The following is a 24,136-nucleotide window of genomic DNA, read 5'->3' as shown; positions in this document are numbered from 1 at the left end:
AATTACAATTAATAATTATTAATTAATTAAAATTATTTAACAAATAATTAATAATTTAATCAATAATACATAAATTGCTTCCCACCATTTACACCTATAAACACCACAACACACACCTAAAATTAATTAAACAATTAACATAATTAGTTATTAATTGAAATTAATTATAAATAATTATCTAACAATTATTAATTAATTATTACATTTAACTATATAACATCACGATTATACATATTAATTATTTAATAAATGTTATATAAGTAAATTACTTCCCACCCTATTCCCTTATAAACCCACAACCTGCTACGGAACTAAAAATGCAAAATTAAATAAAAAATAAATAAATAAATAGAAACATTTTAACATATATATTAAAATGACAATTCTCATTAAAAACACTAACATACATGACATTATTAATTCGATATATTTTACAACTATATTTTTGTAAACGATATTCAACACCTCGATATTTTTGTAATCAATATTACTTACCTGTTGATCGATATTCTTGTCGACAATATTTTTGCTGTCGATATTTCTTCCCCACAATATTTTTGCAGCAATATTTATATATATCGATATTTATACATCAATATTCCTGCTCTGCACCCTTGGGGTCACACACCCACAGACGCATGCATGCACAAACACACACACACACACTCTCGCTCTCTCTCTCCCACAGGAAGGTCAGTGTGGCCAGACTGTTGTAAAGTTGTGGATGTGATCCATTAAAGTGTACAAACTCACCATTGTGAACTTTTTGCATATGTATTACACAAAGATACAAATGTGAGCATTGGGAGAAGCACACTGTCAAACACATGGCCAAGTTTACTGAAGTATGAAATTCATGTATGATTTTTTTAAGCACTTTTTTATGTTTCGTCTCATCTTTTTTTTAACCCCACAAGCAGAGATTTTTTTAGGAAGTTCGGAAAATATGTTTTTTTGGGGTGTCCCACTTGTGGGACACCCCCGCGCCGCACGGCCACCAGCTGCTGCGTGTGCCCCCAGTGCCTGCCTCTGTCTCAGCGCCGGCCTCGCTGCCGCCCTGAGCGATCTCCGTGGTGTTTCCCCCGTTTTCGCCTGTAATTGTGCTTGTTTTTGCCTGAATTTGTGCTTGTTTTTATTTCTTCCCCAGATCGTGTGTCACTGTATTTTTCACCCGCTTTTTGCCTGAATTTGTGCTTGTTTTCCCCAGATCGTGTGTCACTGTATTTTTCACCCGCTTTTTGCCAGAATTTGTGCTTGTTTTCCCCAGATCGTGTGTCGCTGTCTTTTTCCCCTGTTTTCACTTAGATTTGTGCTTGTTAATTGCCGTTTATCGTCGCGCTTTGCCCCCGCTTCCCGCCACCGCCTTGAGCCCCGCCCCTTTTCTCTTCTGTTTCCCTCCCCGCTCCCGCCTCCCAGCTGCTCCGCCCACCCGCGCACTTGGCCTTAAATGGCGACCGTGCGAACGCGCAGCGGTCACGCGCAGCGGGCGCGCCGATTGTGCGCCGAAGGCGCGCCAAAGGTAAGCCCGTCTGCGCCCGTCCGCGCCTGGACCGCGCCCAGTGCCAGGAGCCCTGGCCCCCACCGACGGAAGCCGACCCGACGAACCTACAGCGCCGCCGACCTCATCGCACTCAACACCGGCCACATCCCAGGATGTCACCGAGCCGCCCCGAAGCACACCCACGGACCTTTCAGCTGCCACGCCTGCAAGTTCACCTGCATCCGGACCTTCCCTGCACCCGCCAAGCCGAACTCCAGCAGCACCCACCTCAAGTGTATCCTGCTCAACACCCGCTCCGTCCACAGACACGCCGTAGAACTCTGGAACCTGCTCGACACCACCGCCCCCGACGTTGCCTTCATCACCGAGACCTGGATGAACGCCTCCTCAGCCCCAGACATCGCCATCGCCATCCCAGAAGGCTACAAGATCGTCCGGAGGGACCGAGACAACCAGACCGGAGGAGGCATCGCCATCATCCACAGAGACACCATCCGCATCACTACCAACACCGATGACACCCTCACCGCCGCCGAACACCTGCACTTCCAGATCCACACCAACCCGAAGACCACCCTCAGAGGCACCCTGATCTACCGACCCCCGGGACCACGCACACGATTCAGCGAGGACATCGCCGACTTCGTCAGCCCGCACGCTCTCCCCTCCGCCGACTACATCCTCCTGGGGGACCTCAACTTCCACCTGGAGAACAACAACGACCGCAACACCATCACCCTGCTCGACAACCTCGACAACCTCGGACTCAAGCAACTGGTGACCACCCCCACCCACCTCGCCGGACACACTCTCGACGCCGTCTTCTCATCCAGCAAAGACGTCACCTTCAGCCACGCAACAGGACTCCACTGGACGGACCACAGCTGCGTCCACTTCACCTTCAGAAGAACGACGATCCACCACCTCCAGCAACAGGTTGCTCGAAGAAGCTGGAACAAGATCACAGCCGACCAGCTCACCGCCTCCCTGAGCCAGCACCCTCCCGCCAACTCAGCGAACCCCAGCCAGGCCGCCGACAACCTCACGAAATGGATCAACGACTGCGCGGACGAACTCGCCCCTCTGAGAACCCCACCCAGCAGATCCTGCAGCAGAAAAACACCATGGTTCACCGACGAACTCAAGAGCTCCAAGAAGAACTGTCGAGCCCTCGAGAAAGCCTGGAGAAGGGAACCAACGACGGACAACATGACCACCCTCAAGCTCGCCACCCGGAAACACCACCAACTGATCCGCGCCACCAAGAAAAATGCATACAAGGACCGGCTGGACAACAACGCACACAACTGCAAGGAACTCTTCAACATCGTGAAAGAGCTCTCCAACCCCAGCGCCGGAAACAACGACATCACCCCATCGCAAGACCTCTGCAACTCCCTCGCGTCCTACTTCCACAACAAGATCACGGACATACACAACAGCTTCAACAACCAACCAACGCAAGCCACAACCGCAACGACGCCACCCACCACCACCCTCCGCACCTGGACCCCGATCAGCACCGAAGACACCATCCGCACCATGAACTCCATCCATTCCGGATCTCCGACTGACCCCTGCCCTCACCACATCTTCAACAAGGCCGACGCTGTCCTCGCACCCCACCTGCGGGACATCATCAACACCTCCTTCGACTCCGCCACCTTCCCTGAGAGCTGGAAGCACGCCGAACTCAGCGCTCTCCTCAAGAAACCAACAGCAAACCCCACCGACCTCAAAAACTACCGTCCCATCTCGCTCCTCCCGTTCCCGGCCAAAGTCATCGAGAAGACCGTCAACAAACAGCTGGCCGCCTTCCTCGAGACGAATGGATCCCTCGACCCCTCACAGTCCGGCTTCCGAGCGAACCACAGCACCGAGACCGCCCTCATCGCCGCCACCGACGACCTTCGAACCCTGATGGACAACGGAGAAACAGCGGCCCTCATCCTCCTGGACCTCTCCGCGGCTTTCGACACGGTCTGCCACCGCACCCTAGTACAGCGCCTCAGCAACATCGGAATCCAGGAGAAGGCACTGGAATGGATCACCTCCTTCCTCGACGGAAGAACACAAAGAGTCCGCCTACCACCGTACAAGTCAGAGGCCACCAAAGTCATCTGCGGCGTCCCTCAAGGATCCTCACTGAGCCCCACCCTCTTCAACGTCTACATGAGCCCCCTCGCGACCATCGCACGCCAACACAACCTCAACATCATCTCCTACGCGGACGACACCCAGCTGATCCTCTCCCTGACCAACGACCCCGACACCGCCAGAGCCAACCTGCACGAAGGGATGAGAGACGTAGCCGAATGGATGACAACCAGCCGCCTGAAACTGAACTCAGACAAGACGGAGGTCCTCATCCTGGGCTCCACACCCTCCGCCTGGGACGACTCCTGGTGGCCCCCCGCCCTGGGCACCGCACCCAAACCGACGGACCACGCACGCAACCTGGGCTTCATCCTGGACTCCTCCCTCTCCATGACCAGACAAGTCAACGCCGTCTCCTCGTCATGCTTCAACATCCTGCGCATGCTACGTAAGATCTTCCGGTGGATCCCCACCGAGACGAGGAAGACGGTCACCCAAGCCCTCGTCACCAGCCGACTGGACTACGGCAACGCCCTCTACGCCGGAACCACCGCCAAACTCCAGAAGAGACTCCAGCGGATCCAGAACGCCTCGGCGAGACTCATCCTCGACATCCCCCGACGCAGCCACATCTCCGGACACCTGAGAGATCTGCACTGGCTCCCGGTCAACAAGAGAATCACCTTCCGGCTCCTCACCCACGCGCACAAAGCCCTACACGACCAAGGCCCGAGCTACCTCAACAACCGGATCAACTTCTACACTCCCAAGCGCCTCCTCAGATCAACCAACCACGCCCTCGCCGCCGTCCCCCGCATCCGAAGAGCGACAACAGGAGGAAGGTCATTCTCCTACCTGGCCGCCAAGACCTGGAACTCACTTCCGACCAATCTGCGCCTGACCCAAGACCACCTCTCCTTCAGGAAGAAGCTCAAGACCTGGCTGTTCGAGCAGTAGCAACACCCCCCCCCTCCCAGCGCCTTGAGACCCTACGGGTGAGTAGTGCGCTCTACAAATGACCTGATTGATTGATTGATTGATTGTTGTGAGAAGAGTCGGAAAATTCTAAAACTACTGGGGTACAGTTTCATAACATATATCACTAGCTTCAGGAGAGGCAGTTGATTAGTAAACAATTTACACCCCAAAATAAAACACGTGGTGGCAGTAGGATAGAGAGACAGGGAGTAGGACAGGGAGATCCTGTGACAGAGAATCACAGACACTGAGGGAAACAGACACAGGGACAGAAACTCATTATTCAAAGGTACATGGACATGAGGAGACCCAGACACATAAAGACTTTGGTGACATAAGTTAACCACGGGTATATATACTGTAACACATCTTTGAGGCCATGAAAATGGTGTAAGAGTCATAAACAAATACAAAGTAGCGGAAGCGTTAAAAAACAGAAGTGTTGAAGAAGCACACGAAACAAAAGTGGCAAATAATTAAATCCCTCACATAGAATATTCAGGAACCTCCTGGGTCACGAGGGGCTGCCGCACTTTAGCTTATGCATATGTAATAATTCTCAAGCGACATGACCACTGCCTTGCCGATCATGTATATGTCTGAAATTCTATCCCTTTAGTAGATTTAATTTTGCTGGTTTGTAAAATTTTTATTTCTATAGCTAGATTTCAGACTTCTAAACTCAAAGTTGCGTTACGATTTTAACCTCTATTTTAATCATGATTTTCAGCTTTAAGATTAGACCTTTTATATTTACTCATTTGTATGAGACAGTTCTGTGTGTGATGCACACTATGTGAATGAGCAATGCTATTAAACACATATGGATAAAAACATTACGGTTTAAACCATATACAAATAAAGATTTTGTTTTTGAAGAGTTCGCAATCTGAATTGAAATCAATATTGGTGTTCTCAAATCTGTCGTTCAATGAGGCAAAGTGATAAATGAAGTGATGCAAAGTGATACAAAGTGATATGAAGTGTTGCAAAGTGATGTAAAGTGATAAAGTGATGCAAAGTGATGCAAAGTGATACAAAGTGATACAAAGTGATAAACATACAGTCACCTAGTTTGGTCAAGTGGCGAAGTCAAGATTGTGCAGAGGTTTCACGGTCACAATCTGCAATTTGGCCGTGGTACAGTATATATTACTCTCTCCTGTTACCACAAAAATATGTGTGTTTGCGCTCACCTCCATTTTACTTGCTATATTATTATACTTTACTGAACAAAGCCAATGTGCAAAATGGATATCTCACGTTAGATCAATCAAACACTTGATAAAAACTCTTTCTAGATACAAATTAGGCCAACCTACTATGATGCATTTCTGAGACGTCAAGATCACAAATATCAACGAATACTTTCACAAATGAGTTTTGAACTGTCGCTGCAAGTACAGCTACATCTGATCAATACAATTGTCCGGAGCTACTAAAAAATAATATTTGTGTTACAATAGTGGCCACATCAGATAAGATTGCATTACTGACCACCCAAGTATATTAGGATGGCTTATCAGAAGTAATGTCAAAAAAGTGCTCTTAATAGGAAATGCCACAGCACGAGTAATGAAATAACAGCCAGCACATGCCAGTGCAGTATGGAACCAAGGAAATAACATCAGCACTATGTCTCCTCAATTGATCATGAATTATATATAATTCAACTATAACTCTAAACATGTATTTCCATTCGCATATTGTCTCCAAACATCAGCTTACCAGTTTCCGAATACATGCTTTTAATTTGTGGTACATATAAATAATTCCTCCACACAAATCCTTACTATTGCCTGGGAAAATATTATTAAAATACCCGTTTTTACTTTAAATAAGGATACTTGGACCCCAAACCTTTGGCTGTCATTTGTATCAAGAACCAGATGTTCAAATGCCTCTGATGGACCGATTCTGTGCCACATTGCCATAGATTAACATGACATGCCAGAGATGGGCTATAATGTTAAGGATCTCCACAATATGTACAAGCTGGGCAACATTTTAATAATGGTTGATACGAAAATGCCAGGAACACCTACAGTATTCCAACAATGGCCTCCACTGTAGCAAGGCCACCACTGTGTTATGGATGGACACCTTAATGCCATGGATGCCAACAATATGTCAAAAATGACAGCATTATACCAGAGTTGGCTACGTGTGCCAGGCTTGGCAGAGTCAGCTCAATGATCCTCACAATCTGCCAAGAATGGCCTACATTATGGTGGGACCACAATCATGTGATGTTGGCATATTATAATGCCAAAGAGTCTCCCAATATGTTATGGATGAATATTATTATTCAGGGAGTGGTTACCATTAAGTCAATGTGAGGTTGTCATTATGGAACTGAAGTCCATGAGTAGACTAAGGATGCTCAAAATATCGAATATATTAAGTGCTTTCATAGTGACAATTAAATAAATCAGCAAAACAATAAGGACAAACTTCCTATGCAACATATCTGTGAAATGCAGATCCAGTCTGTAAATATACTTTCACTAAATTACTATGCAATAACGCTCCAATTTTATTAACAAATGTTAAGGAAAAATCTGTGCTACATTGGTGTACTTTTCAGAATATCATTAGCTCTGGGGAGTGCCTTGGATGTGGGTCTCGAATCTGAAATGATTCGGCAGTCCTCTGGGAAATGACCTGAGCCCTCACTGGCACCTCATATTTTGTTGGAGGTTGTGTGTACAGTGTGTACAATTATTGCACATTAATTTTATCTGTTTCTTTTTACAAAAAGTGCTCACTGTCCTAACCATTGCCTCCTCTGCCCTAGCCGGACTAAAGCTGCTCACCCTGTTTAGAGATATCTGCTGGCCCTGCGGAGATCTCTGTGCCGTCAGAGAAGTAGCTGCAATGGTAACTCCTCTGAAGGCACTAAAGGTTTGCTTAATGGTAGCCATGTTTCAGGTGGTCGCTATCCAAACTTTTTTTCTCCAAAAAACAAATCCCCGAAGCGTGAGTTTGTTTTTGAAAAACAAAAAACGAATGACCACCATGGATGTTTTTTCCCAGGGAGTGGGAGTAATTTTTCTTTAAAAAAATCTATTTTGGACTGCCAGGGCTTTCAATGGGGGTTCCGAACTGAAAATAAGTATATCAGACAACTTGTGTATATAGGGCTGATAATCTGATGCACCTACACTGACAGCCCCAACTCCGTCAGCCCACTGGTGTAGAGTTTCAGGTAGCCGAACCTGTGGAGGTTCCACCACGGGGAACATGACACTCCGTCCAACTCTAAATAGAGCGGACAGACCATCAGTTTACTCTGCTGTGTTTATGACCCTAAATAGCTATGAAGGGTAAGTTGAAGGGGGAGATCCTGAAATATTTTGCGCTGGTTTAGCATCATGAAGATGACACTAACCAGCACAAAATGTTTTTTTCCAAATTTACTCTCAAGTGCAAAACTTGTTTTGTGCTGGAAAGTACCCTAAACGTAACGCAAAGCTGCACCAAAGGGGAGTTACATCGGTGGTACTTGGGCGTTCCCATGCAACCACCCATGTCTTGTGATGTTAAACTCAATCTACAAACAATAGTAGGCAGGGTATAGAGCCAAAAGTTAAAGCCCTCTGAAAGGAGGCATTAAAAGGAGAAATGTTTTTATTTCCCCTGTCTTTGCCAACTTTGCATGCGTGCTGCACTGTGCAGCACACATACAAAGTAGGAAAAGTTTTAACATGCTTCTTAGCATAACTTTTTGTAGTGGAAGGAAATCCTATGGTAACTCAGGCACGTGCCCCAGCATTATGGCGCTAAGGTGTGTGCCTGGCGCTGGGCAGCTGAAATCAGCGCTGGCACTAGGGAGAGGGGAGGAGAGACCTATATGTCTGTAGATATGGCACCCTCCTGCTCCCTCCCTGTCACGCAACGCAGCACTTTTGGCTGCTGCGCCACGTTCCATGATTCTTTTGAGGATTTTGGCTTTCATGTTTTCCTTACATCATTGTGCTTGTCCAGTTTATTCCTCATGTAATCTGGTTCTTGGGAAGTAGACACATCCTATGCCTAGAACAATTACATTAACACCATATCAGTAATCAAGAATCATCTAACTTGGAAGACCTGTTGAAACATGTTTCTTTTTCCAAATATATCCTTTAAGTAGAGCTACAGTTGCCTCGACTGCTTTTACTACGATGTGTTGAAGGGTTGAGGTGTTGAAGGGCTTCCTCAAATGATACACATTTCACACATAACACTGACACACTGAAGTGCTGTTTTGTATCCCTTTTATATGTTTTAGGAAACATCCCTTACTTTATTTTTAATGATGGTCATGATGTCACGCAAGTCATGAGCACAGACTGACCGCTCCATGAGCCCGTCAAACTTTGGATGGGGCATCAGAACGGAAAGCATCTTCCGGCCATAATACCTGGAACAAGAAAGAAAGGCAACACTAGCAAGTGTAGAGGAGGGACCAGGCACATACATTCACTGGTGTTAGCTATAGAGGCAGTTAAAGAAGTAGTCACACAATATAAAGGTTCTACACCATGTTACTTGAATGTTATATTTTTAGGCTCCAATGGCATTAAAGGGTCATTAGACCTCTTTAATGACCACTGCTAAACTTGGGGATACTTAACCTCTACCGCGCTAGCGGGTTTTCCCGCTGTGCGCTAAAATTTGAAAATCGCGCGGTTTATGACAAAGCCAGCTCGTCATCCGCGTAGCGCAGGTAACGCCCATGACGAGCTGGCTTTGTCATCAGCGCTGAAGGGGTTAAAGTAAATCTTCCTTTGTGTTGTGCATTTGCATCACTCACATGGAAGAATCCACATGTTACCAGAAGGCTGTGAAGGGAATGAAACAAAGTCAGTGGGTACCACAATGGAGGGCGATATAGCTCGTGGACAGTCCAAGGACCTGAGAGCACAAATTAGGACATTCACGGAGGGAGTCTGCCACGGTGCCAGAGTTGTGGTGGTCTACACAAGGGAGAAGACAGCAAAGCCTAAAATCTACACCTCTGAAGAATACAGATATTCCTAATTTTGGACACATTTCTGATGAACACGCAAATTTCTGGAATGTACGCTTGCACTGAAAAGTACCTGCAAACTTTGTATCTACAGCTCTTTGATGTATTCCATTGTAAAGTGCAGCAACGTCACTGCATTTACGCATGAAGTGCTGCGGAATAGTGTGTAGATGCATCTGTGTTTGTGGATACGTACTCATTTGGGGTTAGTCATTATATAGCAGTTATAAATGTGGGTGTAGCATCAGTTTTTAGCGATCTCTGGAATGCATGATGGGTGCGGATTACTCTTATTCTTGCAGAGTTTCATGACTTTGCTGCTTGCAATGAGAAGTGGTTTCCTCCAGCACAGGATACGTTCAATCAAAAAAGACCTGTATAGTGTGCTAGTCCCCTGTGAGGGTGTCCAGACGCTGCTGATTCTTGCTGTGGAGGCTCAGTCGAACAGCCTGGTCTTGAGTTCTTTCCTGAATTCCAGCAGAAAGGGTGAGGTCCAGAGATGAAGAGGGAGGCCGTTCCAGGGCCTGGCCACAAGGCAGGAGGTTGTTGAAGGAAGGGACAGAAAGGTGTGGAAACAGTCTGGGACAAAGTTCTGTGTTCTCTCTATGTATACTTCACGTTACGCCAATCAATTTGACATTGGCAGTAAGTGTGTAGAGTGGTAGAAATGTCTGTAAATCGAGAACTGTGGAGGGAATTTCCTCCTTTACAAAACAATGAAAAAAAATGAAGATTTTTAGACCGTCTGTAGTAGTTTGGTAACATCATTAGGTGGTGCCCTGAGGCGGCTTCCTTAGTTCCACTCAAGGAAGTAATGACGCTGGCTTTGTACAATTGTAAACATCTCTGGCAGCAATCAGGAGAAGCTGCAGTAATACACAGAGTTGACCGTAAACTACCTAGCAATCTTCTGCTTATGGTCACATATTTATGGCAGCTTCTTGCTTCCATAGATGACGTGGTTATGACCAACGTTGATATAATTTCAAATTTTTTTTGTCTCCGAAATGTTGGCCTGATGCATAAATACACCGGAAGGGATTATTGACGATGGTCAAAGCTCAGCTCTTTTTTCACGATAGCCACTTCACACTGGAATCTGAACCTGAGGCACAAAGAAAAAACACGCCTAAGCCAAGAAGCATGCAGGAATGACAGGCTCCCAGGAGGTGGTTTGCCGGTGACACATGGTAGCACAGGATAGGAAAAGGAATGTTGTCCAATAAGACTTGCTGAAAGTATTAAGACCTGTGCTGTTCAGTACACCAGGCAGCAGTGGGAAATGTTGCACAACGTAGAACTGCTCTGAAGTACTTTGCCTGTTTTGTATGCGGCTGATAATAAATAGGCAACAATGCAGCCCAGCCGATGAGATGCGTGCAATGCTGTCAGCGGTGCTTAATTTGTAAAATTATGAGTCCTGCTGCCCAATGATCTGCTGAGAAGGCTCAGAAGGCTGTGGCCGGTTCAAATACCAGTCGGTGCACTGCATAGTCATAAATCCACCTGATGCCTCTTTAATCCACTACCAGGCACATCCTGCTTTTTCCCTTTGTGACGGTTTTTCCATCTTTCTCTTCCTGTCTCTTTCCACTATGTGCGTTTTTCTTCTCCCTTACTCTCTGTAAATGTCTGAAGCAGAAAATTAAGCGCCGGTCGCCAAAGACCAGTGCTGATGGCTCCCACTGGCAACCATCTGCTCAAATTAACAACTGGCTGTGAGTGCTCCTGTGAAAGGAGTTAGCCCTGGGAACATCGGCCTGCCTATGTTTCTGAGGAATGTATACCTCATCTGCCTTCTAGGTCCCTTTGCTCGGGATCTAAGTCTCTTCTCATGGTTCCCCGAGTTAGGAAACCAGACTGGGTGAGAAGTCTCTTTCCCACCTTGGTCCCTGTATTGGAATAAACTACCTCTACACCTGAGACAATGTTCCGACCACCTACAATTTAGAAAGCAGCTTAAGACTACTCTTTTCTTTCTTTGATGTTGTTGTATAGCTTCACTTCTTGTTGCCCGTCCAAAGTGCAGAGATACCCCTTTTGTGGTCGATTCAGGCGCTATATAAACAAATAAATAAATTGACCGATTCAGAAAGTACAATGCACCAAGTACCATGAGAGGGAAATGAGCTTACCCTCTCACTATCTGATCATGAGAAGGATCTCAAGTACTGTCAAGCAATGCTTCCCCAGCACCTCTTTGTGTGACATACAAAGATTGGTACCCATTGCCTGTATACCCTCACCCCTTCACCTTCTCCTCCTGATCAAGAACACCGGAGTGATAATGCCTGGCCCTTGTTTTCTGGCAAACTACTCACAATGGTTTATGTAGCTTCAACTCTTTAAACCTGGGCTGGAAGATTATTACGGTCTATAGAATAACATTCATAAACAGAATGTGTGCACAGAGAGTGACCTAATTTAATATTTTCACACTTTTCTTGATTGTAATGCCACTCCTTGCGAAGACCACGAAGAAGATACAATCAGCAGTCCAGCAGAAGCAGCTGGTCTTCTGTTTGTTTTGTAGACTGTGTGATTTGTATGGTTAATGTTAGTTTGTTTGAGATTAAAGTTTGATATTGATTGTAAATTTGTTCTTATAGATCCTTTAACTCCTAGTTCCCTGGCCTTCGTCCGAAGATGTACCTTCTGCTGTAAGATTCCTGTATGGTTGCCATGGAAGCAGGTATCCATGTGCTGACTGGTTGGGAGGTTACACTTCTCTGTAATGTGGTTGACAAATGTATCTAAGGACTTTGTTTCACTCACCCAAAATTGTCTGACATAGTGGACTTTTTTCTCTGACATCATACTGCCAATGCAACAACCATAATATAGAGGGAACATATTGTGGTTTACTCTAAAAATCGCACAAACATTATTATTTGTTTGTTTGAACTTGTGACCCAGAATGATTTCATACCTCTGACAGGCACTCCATCCTAGTACACTAAATTATACAGCAACAGGAGCACACTAAGATATTTAAAGATGGGGTTCAGATATGGGTTGTTGTGTAGGGTTCATTCTGGAGGACGAGGTGGCAGAGAATGTTGGAGGACTCAAGCTCTTGATGCTTGGTCTCCCAATCAAGGTTCCAATCTCCCAGACCTTAAGACACTAACATATCGGACGCACTGTCCCTGTTTGTGTCATCACACCTTTATCTAGTTGCACCTGCTACACCCCAAGGCAGTGCGCCTGTTTGCACAAACAATGCGCTGTACTCAGAGCAAGTGTGAATTCAGACAGTTTGTACCAGAGCTGAGAGCAGCGCATTAATGAAAGTCGGTTTGAAACCCAAAAGGAATTCCCATGCAGGTGGGCACAGTGTGTTATTTCACCTGCCCTCAGGTTTATACCTGGGGGGGATCCTTGTGACTCGTGCCCTCAACCTCTATTTAGTATGGCATGGGCACAAAGGTAAAGTGTTTCCTTCTTTGCACAGAGCCCCACCCGCATGTAAAGGAGACAAATCCCCACTGTGATTACACCAGTTCAAAATGAGCACAGGCAGTCTTTTTTATAATGCCAAAGTACCCAAGGGTGCAAGAAGTGGGCACCAATGCCCACTGCACAACCCGAGCATTTTGTAATGTAATCTTATGTAGTGTAAGTAGATGTATAGAGTGCAACTGATACCCAAGGAAAAGGGCTCCTATGAGCTACGTTCTATGAGCTGCCAATCAAATAGGTACATCTGCCAAGGGGCGAGGAGGACTTGGTAAAAGAAGGTGGTTTTATGTTTGATCAAAAATTGGTTTCAAAGGTTGGCACCTAAAACTGTGAAAGAATGATGTCTCTCCGATCAAGGCACTATCTGGGAGGGAGGAGGCGAAGAGACTGGAAGCATCTTCTGTAACGTGGTCTCAGAGGTTCAATGTGGCCCTCACAATTAAATGTCACTTCCGTCACTCCACACGCATTGTCTTCTGAATGCAGGACAATCTCAATTGCATGAAGCTAAATATGACAAGCAACACTCATTTACTTGACAGACCTGCTTGTGTCTGAGACAGAACAGGACTAGTGTAAGTAATATGCATGGTTTAGTCATTTATTTAGGATGTTTATAGAAGCAAAAATATTTAGTAGTCCAAGAAGCCTACATAACAAACAGGTGTGAGTCACAATCTTGGTAATGAAGGAACATCTTGTGTGTTTGTATGTATGTGCTCTTTCCCAGAAATCTAACCCAAAGGCAGCAGAGGGCTGCATAAGGTCAAAGGCGAGGCTACAGTCAAGGATCAAAGCAGCACGGAACCAAACAAAATAGAAAGATTAACGACTGTCACAATGCTATAATAATGAGCAGGTAAATACATTGAGGAATCAGACTACAGCAGACTTAATCATACCCTTCACCCATTCATAAATTCATAATTCATCAATGGCTTCACAGAGTCCTCCTAATCCCAATGGGTGGGGACATGAAGGAGCTGTATAGGAAGGACCACGTATGGGTGCCTGTTGGGGTCAGTCACGTGGAAACAAAAGAGATCAGGGGAGCCCAGGCCAGCAATGGAGATAATTAATGGCACAAACAGTTATCTAGCTTCCTTTGGCACATATATAAGAAACACAACCTCTCTGCAAACTTTATCACAATGCTAAATGAACAAATTGAAACTGCCTTCCTATTGCACAAGGAATCATTTTCGGGATAAACGTAGCGAACAGTTTTTCTTAACTGGGTAAGTATTCTCTCAGGTGGCTCTCTAGAATTAGGCCAACTGGGGTTGACATGGTGCAGATAACGAAATGAATGCAATAACCCACAAAGTGATCAGTAGCACTACCTGGTGTCCTGGTGCGCGTCCTGCGCAAGCTTCGCTATCGTGCGCAGCAGCATGTCTGTACAATCCTTGGTGCCAGAGAGAAGTCGCTCAGCCCCCAGCAGTTCCACCACACTCAGCAGGTGTTCCCCAGAGCATTTGCGAACTGAGCTGTTGCGATGGCTGGGAAAGAAATCAAAGGGAGTCCGCTTAGTAAACCCACAGAAATCTCAGACTCAGAGATGGTCACATATGTCATGCATTCTGTAAGTCCAAAGAGATTTTCTAAGCAGGTCACAAGACTATGAAAATGTTAGGCCAATCCCCCACACAGTCTGCCTGCAAATGTAGGTACCTCTCTAATGAAATGCAGTAGCATTATTTCTCACCAATTGTCTTTCTTCTCTTTCTTTCTTGCCACCTTTGAGCCTCTCTGTCTACGCAATGATCTTACATCTACAGTTGCAATCAGAGAAACTTTTTATTTAGTGCTCACACCAACAATACAGAATGGAGTATTCAAACGGACTCACTCCCTTATTCACTTAGTATTCAGATATTAAAATGCAACCTATTAATTGGGGGCGTCCAACATTGCTCGTGGAGATACTATGGCAACTTTTCAGGGTATCCAATGACTAATACATGACTCCCATTTAGATTTACTGTGTATAAATCTGTCTCATGTGAATATCCCATAAATTAGGCTTGGATCAAATTCTTATGAACACCCCTTTACTAGGTAAAATGTGTATCTTAAAATGACAGTCAATAGAGCCTTGAGCTAAGACACATGCATATAGGTACAAACTTCTGTCACATAAGCACCTTCTCAAGTACAAATCAACAGGTGCAGAGAGTACAGACTAGCAGTATTACAGACAGGTTAGTTACATAAACTGATATTGGATTAAAGGTCACATGGATGTGGTTGAACTGTCAGAAGCAGCATGAAAACACAATAGGCTCCTGAATGCTGCTCGCTGGTGGAGAAGTCACAAATTACATTGCTAGAGATCCAAGTAGGAAGGATACACAGAGCATCATACAAAAGCGAACAGGTGTGACGCAGGGATGGCTGCATGTACAAAGAAACCAATCTTAGGCAAAAGAGAAACTTCAATGATGTTGTTAAGGGATGCCATTTTTTTAATAAAAGCCCCTCTTTAAGTTTTCAACTAAAATAAAGATTTGTATAAACTGTAGCAATTAAATAACCTAAATTCCAAACAGTAATTTTGTGGAGAACTTTATTTTACTGCATGGTCAGAAATCTCATGATATGCTTGTTGTACGTGAGAACTATTGCGGATTCTAAATCTTCATATATAAATAATACAGCAAAGTAAATGCTCCTTAAAAGTTAGTGCAGTTTTAATAACATCCTCAAAAGCCAACACATGAGAAATTAAGTTTAGTTCATGATGTCAACAAACACCATTTGGAACCTTCAATCCTACCACTTGATCCTAAAATATGAATAGTGACAAATACACAAAAAACAACTACATCGGAAGAAGGAATCCTTGTGGTCTCGTCAACTAGTGTATGGTTCCATCTACTTTTGTTAGTCAGATAAAAAGTATCACTATCAACAACGCAAGTACAGATATAGAAGATAAATGTGATTTAAAATGTCAGGAATGTGTAATGGGAATATTATCGGAAAAGAAATGAGTGAGAAGTCTAAAAAGGAAATTAATGCCTTTTAAAGTGGTCAGGCGTTGAGTGTACCGGAACTGTGTGTACAGGCTGTCTCAATAGTGGTAGCTGCAACTAATAGCAATTTAGCATTGGTGCATAGAAATAACAATGTTGGCGGAAGTCTACCCAGAAATACTCCACTGAAATCTGTGAAAACACAGTGAAAAGTTCTATGTCAACACTACGGAAGTGGAATATGTTTGAACTCTTACCTCACATATGCCTTATAACGGAGAAACAACATTTACGACCACTTTCAGTGAATGCAAGCAATAATGCATAATCCTCCCTTTGTGTTCTTTGAAGTGAGAAACGGTGATGTGATGCTGGGTGGGTTTAAGTGAACCTGTGAAAGTCTCCACTATGTGTGCAAAATAGAAACCAGCCAAAGATGGATGCAAGACAAGAAACATATGTGTTTGAAAATGTGATTGCATTTAGTTTTGCCTGTACCGGGGGTACAACGGGATAATTTGTATTGTAAACTTTCTGGTTGATTTGGGAGTTTCTCACCTTATTTATATCGAGGAAAGATTCAGGACTGAATGGAGAGAAATTGCAAGAGATAAAACTCGACCCATCAGTCATCTGGGATAAATAACTAAGACATTTTAAAAGATCACTTTCAAATCACATGACCTAGGAAAATCATGATCTGTGTTCTCTGTGATCTTCCCTGTACATGGTGCAAATATTTATTTTTAAATCCCAAATACTAATCCTATTGAAAAAACAGTGTGCCTTAAGGCCACAGGCAATATCAGTAGGTGCTAGTACCACCAGTGGCATCAGTATGTGTTCGAGTAATTGGTGGAACTTCCCTTGAACAAAAAGCTCATAAAATAAAGTGACCACAGCCTTACTTCGCGCCACCTGCAATGAGCGCCGCCAATGCTTTTGAAGGTGACACATTCTCCACCATGATCATCAGTGATCGATCGGCCTCCTCCCGAATGAACTCGTTGGAATCGCCTATTTTATGGAGCAGGACTCGGGCCACCTCTTCCACATCTTGGTCCATGTTCCTCTTTAGAGTCTTGAAGAGTTCTCCAAGAGTCCTGATTGCGTGGCGGGACACCTTGGAGCGTAGGTTACTAACCTATAAAAAGAAATTAAAACAAAAAATACTCAATACAGAAAATTCTGAAAATGCGACTCGGCCTTCTCATTCTGTGCAAAGGTTCTTGATAGTGCAAAGTCTGGACAGATATACTATTTAAAAGTATTGTTTGGGCATGCTCATGTAGAATTTAAGTAGGCAGGAAGTGTTGACAACAAACTCAAAAAGCACAACATAGGAATAACAGAATCCACTGCTAATAAATGGCATGGAATCAAATGTTGAATGAATTGACTAGAATTCTTTGTATGCAGTTCAACATGCAGGAAGGTGAAGGTGCATGTGATGGTACAGATAGAGCTTAACTTTCAACTAAAGCTCTTAAAAAGTATTGGACCACGCACTCCCAAAATAAAAAGGCATGTATCCACATATACAACCATGTCCGTTCTTACACTATTCCACAACGCTTCATGGTTATGTGCAGCCACCAGCTGGCCGGGGTATGATTAGAACACGCCTCCCATCATCACGCCCCACACCTTTCCAAACAGGCCAAACTGCAACACACATGCAGTGTGGAAGCCAACATCAATCACAACATGTCATGGCCTCATCTGGGGTACGAAGAGATAAAGCAATACAAGATACAATACTAATATTATATTTCTTAATGCAGAGCTTGAGCTTGCACGAATGCAGAGGTTCCAAGAGGTAGAAAAACGAGTGCCTAGCCTGTTTTTTTCTTGCCACATATAGCCCACACGGCCCTCTTTCAAGCTGTTAGAAGCCTTCAACTATGAATAACACTTAAAGCACTGATTCAAGAAGCCAAGACGACCAGATTCTTCTACTGCATGTAGGGACATTTTATCTTGCTAGCGCATACATAAGATATTTATAGGCAATTAGATATGTGATTCTTTTAAATCATTGTAGTTGATTGTTATTTTTGTATTCAGTCAGTATGCCCCATTTATACTTAAGAAAGCCTAGGGTGACTGAATTAACGCATTAGTATGCTGAAACAAATCCCTGTAAATCACCAATAAGGCATTTCCAGGAAACAGGTAGGGTTATCAGTTTTTCCTTTTGGTACAGTAGATCAGTATATTCTTGTTGCAAAAGGCTGCACTAAAAGGAAACTAATTTAGTGGTTGTCCACGTTAGATAATAATCTCTGTATTCCATCTTCTGTTGCTTAGTAGGGCAGCATTGTCTTTGTTTCATTTCGTTTGCTGGAGTTACATTGTTTGACAAGGGTCAAATGTTTGAACTGTTTGAAGTGACATTTTTTGTCCATTCAAAATAGTCTGGAGAAAGCTATCAGTGAATCGCTCTTTGCAGCCAAATAATGCTATGTTCAAGTCCTAGGTCAGGCGGTTCAACATGTAAATATCTACATACTAATTGGTCTGTAAATTCATAATAGTCACCATACCCTGTTTTCCAGGTGTGATATCTCACCATCCACTTAGCACACTGCTCTCTTACTTCAGCACCTTCCAAACAGGGCAGGGCAGTAGGAAGGCCGAAATAAAAGGCAGACTGAATATGAGAAGGAGAAAGGTCAACAACTGTGGAATCAAGAGGAGAGGAGTGACAAGGGTCTAAGGAGGGCACACTGATGCTTGTAAATTGTACGAAGGAACCTTGGACATGAGGGGTATGTGTGGAGGGCACATGGGTGCGGGGAGTTTCACTTGACACCACATGGGTTGAGAGAGTGTCTGCATAGGCTGCAGTGTCAGTCAGTAAAAGTACGTTTATTAGACCGTTCGTCTCTAAACAACATGATACATATTACAATAAATAATTTAAAGCATATACAACAATTTCGATAATACTTTGTAAAAACAATACATTAAAATGGGGGAATTCCTACCTCCCTTCCACAGCTTAAAATTCCCTATACCAATACTCCTAAAGTTACGATAAGCAATACCATCGAGCTATGACATAAAAATAGTGTTACAGCCTAAACATAGTTTTCTTTAAGCATTTTCCATGCCAATTTGTATCCAGTTCTTATTAGGTTTCCAACAGGGTCCTTTTTACCACCTTCATATATTTCGCCATGGCGATTGCTACATCAAGATTTGGCATGTCAGTAAGTAGATTAATTGCTAACAGGCGCTCAGTTATACCATATTTTAAAAACATGGGTCGTAAAAACAATTTCCACTGCAACACACATTTTTGGCAGTCTAGTAAAATATGTACATTGTCGCATTTTGTAACTAATCCACAGCGACATTAACCATCGGGTTGTACCATTTCTGCTTTTCTATTTCCATGAGATACCCAATGGTTGACCCCTATTCTCCACCTGAGCACTTCAGCTCTTAGTCCAGCATTTGGTAGTGTATCCAAATAAGGGTACCACATATCATTCTCACAACTATTCATCATATAGTGGACTGATACTTTCTTTCCCAGGTATATCATGTCATTTTGCCTCGATACTTCTTTTCCTGCCATTCTAAGCTCCCCATTTGAGGCTTCAACCAACAGTGTTGCCTGGCCAAATTGTACTTTCAGGTTTTTACATATCACGCACAATTTAATTCTAACCATGTTGGCCCAATTTAGGTCGCTATTCAAAATCTCCTCTTTACACCATTGTGACACTTTTGTGACTTCCTCAGATCCCAATCTTTTCCAAAATCTTAAAAGGGCCACTTGTACCGGTATGTTCCATGATGTCAATCCTAGCTCTACTCGGATTGCCTGAATCATAGAGGAGACAGGCAGTGACATTAATGATTTTAGACATTTCCCTTCCTCAATGTCCCAGTTGTTCTTCCCACTCAAATACAAGACCTCGGCCCCATACTGCACTTGTGGGGGTATCATTGCCTTATAGGCTTTCAGTAAAGGTCTATGTGACATATCTCCATAGATTTGGTTAAATTTCCTTAGCCCACATCCTGATGTATGGGTTTTGGCATTCTGGGTTACCAGATGGATATCCCATTTTAAAGACTTTTCGAACCAGATACCAAGGTATCTATATTCGTTCACGATTTCTAGTTTGATAGAACCCAGATACCAATTAAAATTCAGAGTTTTCTTCCCAAAACATAGGATTTTAGTTTTGTCCATGTTTACAGTCAGGCGTTTGGACAAGCAATATTCATTAAAGGCAGATAACTTCCTTTGTAGTCCGATCTCTGTTAGGTCAAAAATTACCAAATCGTCGGCGTACAGCAAACAAGACAAATGTTTCCCATGCATTTTAAGGCTAGCACTTCTGTTCACTTCTAAAGTGGCTGGGTGATCGGCCAGATATATTGCGAACAGTAAGGGGGCTAATACGCATCCCTGCCTTAGACCGTTCTTAATCAATATTTTAGGAGTCAAGGCTCAGTCTGTATCTTTGATGACTTGCGCCCAATTATGTTTATGTAGCTCCTGGATGATTTCCAGGAGCCCCTTTGGGAAATTGTAATTTCTTAGGGACTTCCACAGGCATCTCCTATCTACTAGGTCAAATGCTGCGCGGAAGTGGACAAAGCAGCAGCATAGCTTCCCCTGCTTTTCCACAGACTTCCGCGCTACGGCCCACAGTGTGAAGTGTAGTGTAGTTCCTATCATCCCAATAGGCTCTGCGCATTGGAATAATATCTTCAATAGTATAGACGTAGGACAGAGGTTAACTAGGTCTTCTACTGTCGATATTAGACTTAAAGTTTAGTGTTTGCCAGCTAGCTCAGAGTTCACTAGAAACTTTCTCGAATAGACAAGGAGGAGTTTAACCTCCCTGGATAGACAAGAAGGGATTTAGTTTCTGACAACCATAGAACATGACAACTTTGCTCTCCCCTAATCAAGAGTGTATCTCTAGAGTCGTGTGAAAACAAAAGACAACTTATTTTACTCAGTCAGTTCAGTGCATTCTTAGTTTCAACAGATTGTAGAGAAAAGGAAGAGACGGGCGTGTTCAATAAAAAGATGTTGTTTATTGATCCGTCTCTTTTCTCATACAAGAGAAATGAATCGCTATTATTGCAATACTTAGAGTTAAGTAAAGTGCATACAGTAATAACAGAATTATAAAATAATACTGTAAAAGCATTGATATGGTTTCTTAGCCATATGGTACTTAAAATGGATAAAATAGATACATACACATATACATTGACTAATCGTACTCAACTGGTGCTTCTAACTACGCCTACCCCAATGTACCTGACCTAAGCCTAATACGTGGCGGGAGTAGATAAGTAGCAGTTTAAGTTAAGTTTGTTTTGCCAAGGGTCTGCTTCAAGAATTCTCTACAAAGGATGATTCAGTTCAGTACCTGGGATTTAGAAGGCTGGAGGGCTGGTATCTCTATCTCAGGTCTCGATATTCCAGCTGCCTGCGAGGGCTGCCTGGAAGCCCCAGAGCTGGATTTCTCGGCAGGAGAAAAGGCAGCGTCTCTCTCTCAGTGCGTCAGAAAGGAGGGGCAGCGTCTGTGGGCTTCTCGGCAAGTCTCGCTGCTCCAATCTTGTCACCACCTCGTGTGTTTGCTTAAGGCAATGTCGGTATTATTTATACCTGAAAGGTGCCGGGATTGACGTAAGGATGGACATAAATACGTCAATAAGGATGTCATACGAACTTGATCGTTCGCACATTCTTTACTGAAGTTCTCGGCTAAATCAAAACAATGGCTGTGGGGATTTCCCAGATCGTGGTAGGTTTGATTTGTTTTGAGAACACCGTATGCCTATTAGGGGGCTGGAGGAATAGTGCTTGCCTAATGAGATGGCATGCGCTATGACCTAATCAGATAACGGGCTTCTGTGCCGTTGTGTGGCTAATCAGATAGCGGATTTCTGTGCAGTTGAATGGCTGCTAGTTAATTATTAACCAGACAAGGGTCAGAAACAGGGGGATCGATACAGTACCCATAATAAATACACCACACCCACTCCACGTAGTCTATGTCCATATTTACAAGTCTAGGCATAGTAAACATACTAGTAGTGCATGTGTATACCGAACCACCCCAAAATACAATCATTTGCATAATGAAATTTGGAAATGCGAAATACACGAAAAGATGAGTATAATTACTATATGCACTTCAAGCAGTATAATAAATGCTAAATCTAAACGCATATTTTGAAATAAGCATGTATGAAATGCGGAAATTACACATGAAATGGCTCTTAATACAGAAGAAAAGGTCGAGACCATCTCATCACAAATTCATAATACTCGTGAATATGCTAGAGGGTAGCTAAAGTGTCTTGAGTAGCTAAATATAGAAATGTTGTTCTCTAAGAATAGTCTTACTTTAAGCAGAAGATAAGTGTCCCAAAAAATCGTAAATATTTTGGAAAGGAAGAGGAAAAATGTCTCGCTCTCTGTAAAAACTGGTGAGAAAATTTCTTATTGCTTAATTTTCAAAGTTGAAGGCCAAATTCAGGGTGTAGGGAACGCCGTGTGCTAGTTTGTTCAAAGTCATTCTTTCTGCTCTGGTGAAAACATCATATTGTTGAGACTTTCGAAAAAACTGTCAACTGCTTCTTGTGAAAGTTCCACTAACTCGGGTAAATTTTGTAACATGCATTCATGAGCATGATTGCCTTCATTGATGTTTCGATCAGCATAGCTGACAGAAGGTTGTACCTGATCGATGCTGCTTTCATCTTGTACTTCACAACTCTTCAATCGTAGTGGTGAAGTCTCCACGAATGCCGTCATCAGGATTGGTAGCCGCTGGGGACAGCACAATGCATGAGCCGTTACCGGACCCAACAAAGTCTCTGCGTCCATTGGCACATCCGATTGTAGTGTCAGACAGGTGTCCAACACGCATTCTTTGCCGCATAGCAAGCACCTTAATACAGGCATAACACAACTTTGCCACATCGGTCTGAATGAAAGAAACCAAGTCATGTTCAAATCTCGTAGCCGTGCTAGTCCAAGGACTTTAGTTATGCGGTCCCGGTAGCCAATAGCTCGGATTGTTTCTTCCATTATCGCTGGTGTCTTGTCTGTGACGTGGTTTGCCATAGCGAAGTAACAGGATCAAAAATAGGATGCCTGCCACCAGTCCCAAAAGGAGAGGAAGTCCGCCAAAGATGGAATGGACAAATTCAGGAAAAATACCCAGGATGGCTTTGAATGGGGTTAAAGCTCCTGAAAACACTGTCTTAAATACACTCGCGATTCCGCTTGTATCAGAAATATTTAAGATTTCGCTCAGTATTTCTGCGAAATGTATGGGGGAATTGGTTGATAACAGTGAATGAATCTCAGCAGTTGTCCTTGCAACTTGGAGATCATATGTTCAGTGGCGGCTGGTGACATTTGAAAGTGGTGAGGCGTAAATACTGCACTGTGGCGAGCGAGTGCAGCAAGCGAGGTCGAACCACCTATGGGGGGTTCGGGGGTTCTCCCACAAGAATATTTTGAAAAAAGGGTGGGCAAATGGTGTATTCTCAAGCACATTTGAGAAAGAGGTTGCTTGGCGAATACATCTCTGGGAGTAGCCAGACAAGTCTCTTTGCACAGATACATCTCTCTCCCTGCATTCACATAGGCACAGTCACCCTGCACTCATAGACCCAATACTCACCCTTCCCTGACACATTACTAAGCCAGCAATCACCCATCCACATCACTCACTCTGGGCTCACACAGGTACACTGCTCACCCTGCACTCACACAGACATCACTCACCCTGGATTCACACAGGCACACTGTTCACCCTGCACTCACACAGGCACACTGCTCACCCTGCACTCACACAGACATCACTCACCCTGCACTCACACAGGCACACTGCTCACTGCTCACCCAGCACTCACACACACATCACTCACCCTGGACTCACACAGGCACACTGCTCAACCTGCACTCACACAGACATCACTCACCCTGCACTCACACAGGCACACTGCTCAACCTGCACTCACACATACTCAGTCGCCCCAGAAGCAGACTGATGATGGCAGGCAGCACTTATCTACTGTAGAAGAGGCAGAGCCGAGGGCCGAGGCCCG

At 44.0% G+C, this 24,136-nt stretch overlaps 1 protein-coding gene across 2 annotated transcripts in view; it reads right to left on the bottom strand.

Moving 5' to 3' along the window:
• Nucleotides 1–24,136, bottom strand: part of TOGARAM2 (TOG array regulator of axonemal microtubules 2) — a 315,487-nt gene that overhangs the window by 72,263 nt on the left and 219,088 nt on the right. For both annotated transcript variants that reach the window (XM_078647517.1, XM_078647518.1), the window contains 3 exons: nt 16,939–17,174; nt 14,396–14,554; nt 8,864–8,981 (listed from right to left, as the gene is read on the bottom strand). In XM_078647517.1, coding sequence (XP_078503643.1) covers nt 8,864–8,981; nt 14,396–14,554; nt 16,939–17,174 — 513 coding nt within the window. The remainder of the gene's footprint in view (nt 1–8,863; nt 8,982–14,395; nt 14,555–16,938; nt 17,175–24,136) is intronic.

Source organism: Lissotriton helveticus, chromosome 6 (genome assembly GCF_964261635.1).
Source record: "Lissotriton helveticus chromosome 6, aLisHel1.1, whole genome shotgun sequence".
Classification (NCBI taxonomy): Eukaryota; Metazoa; Chordata; class Amphibia; order Caudata; family Salamandridae; genus Lissotriton; species Lissotriton helveticus.
This window is presented reverse-complemented; position numbering and strand designations above follow the sequence as displayed.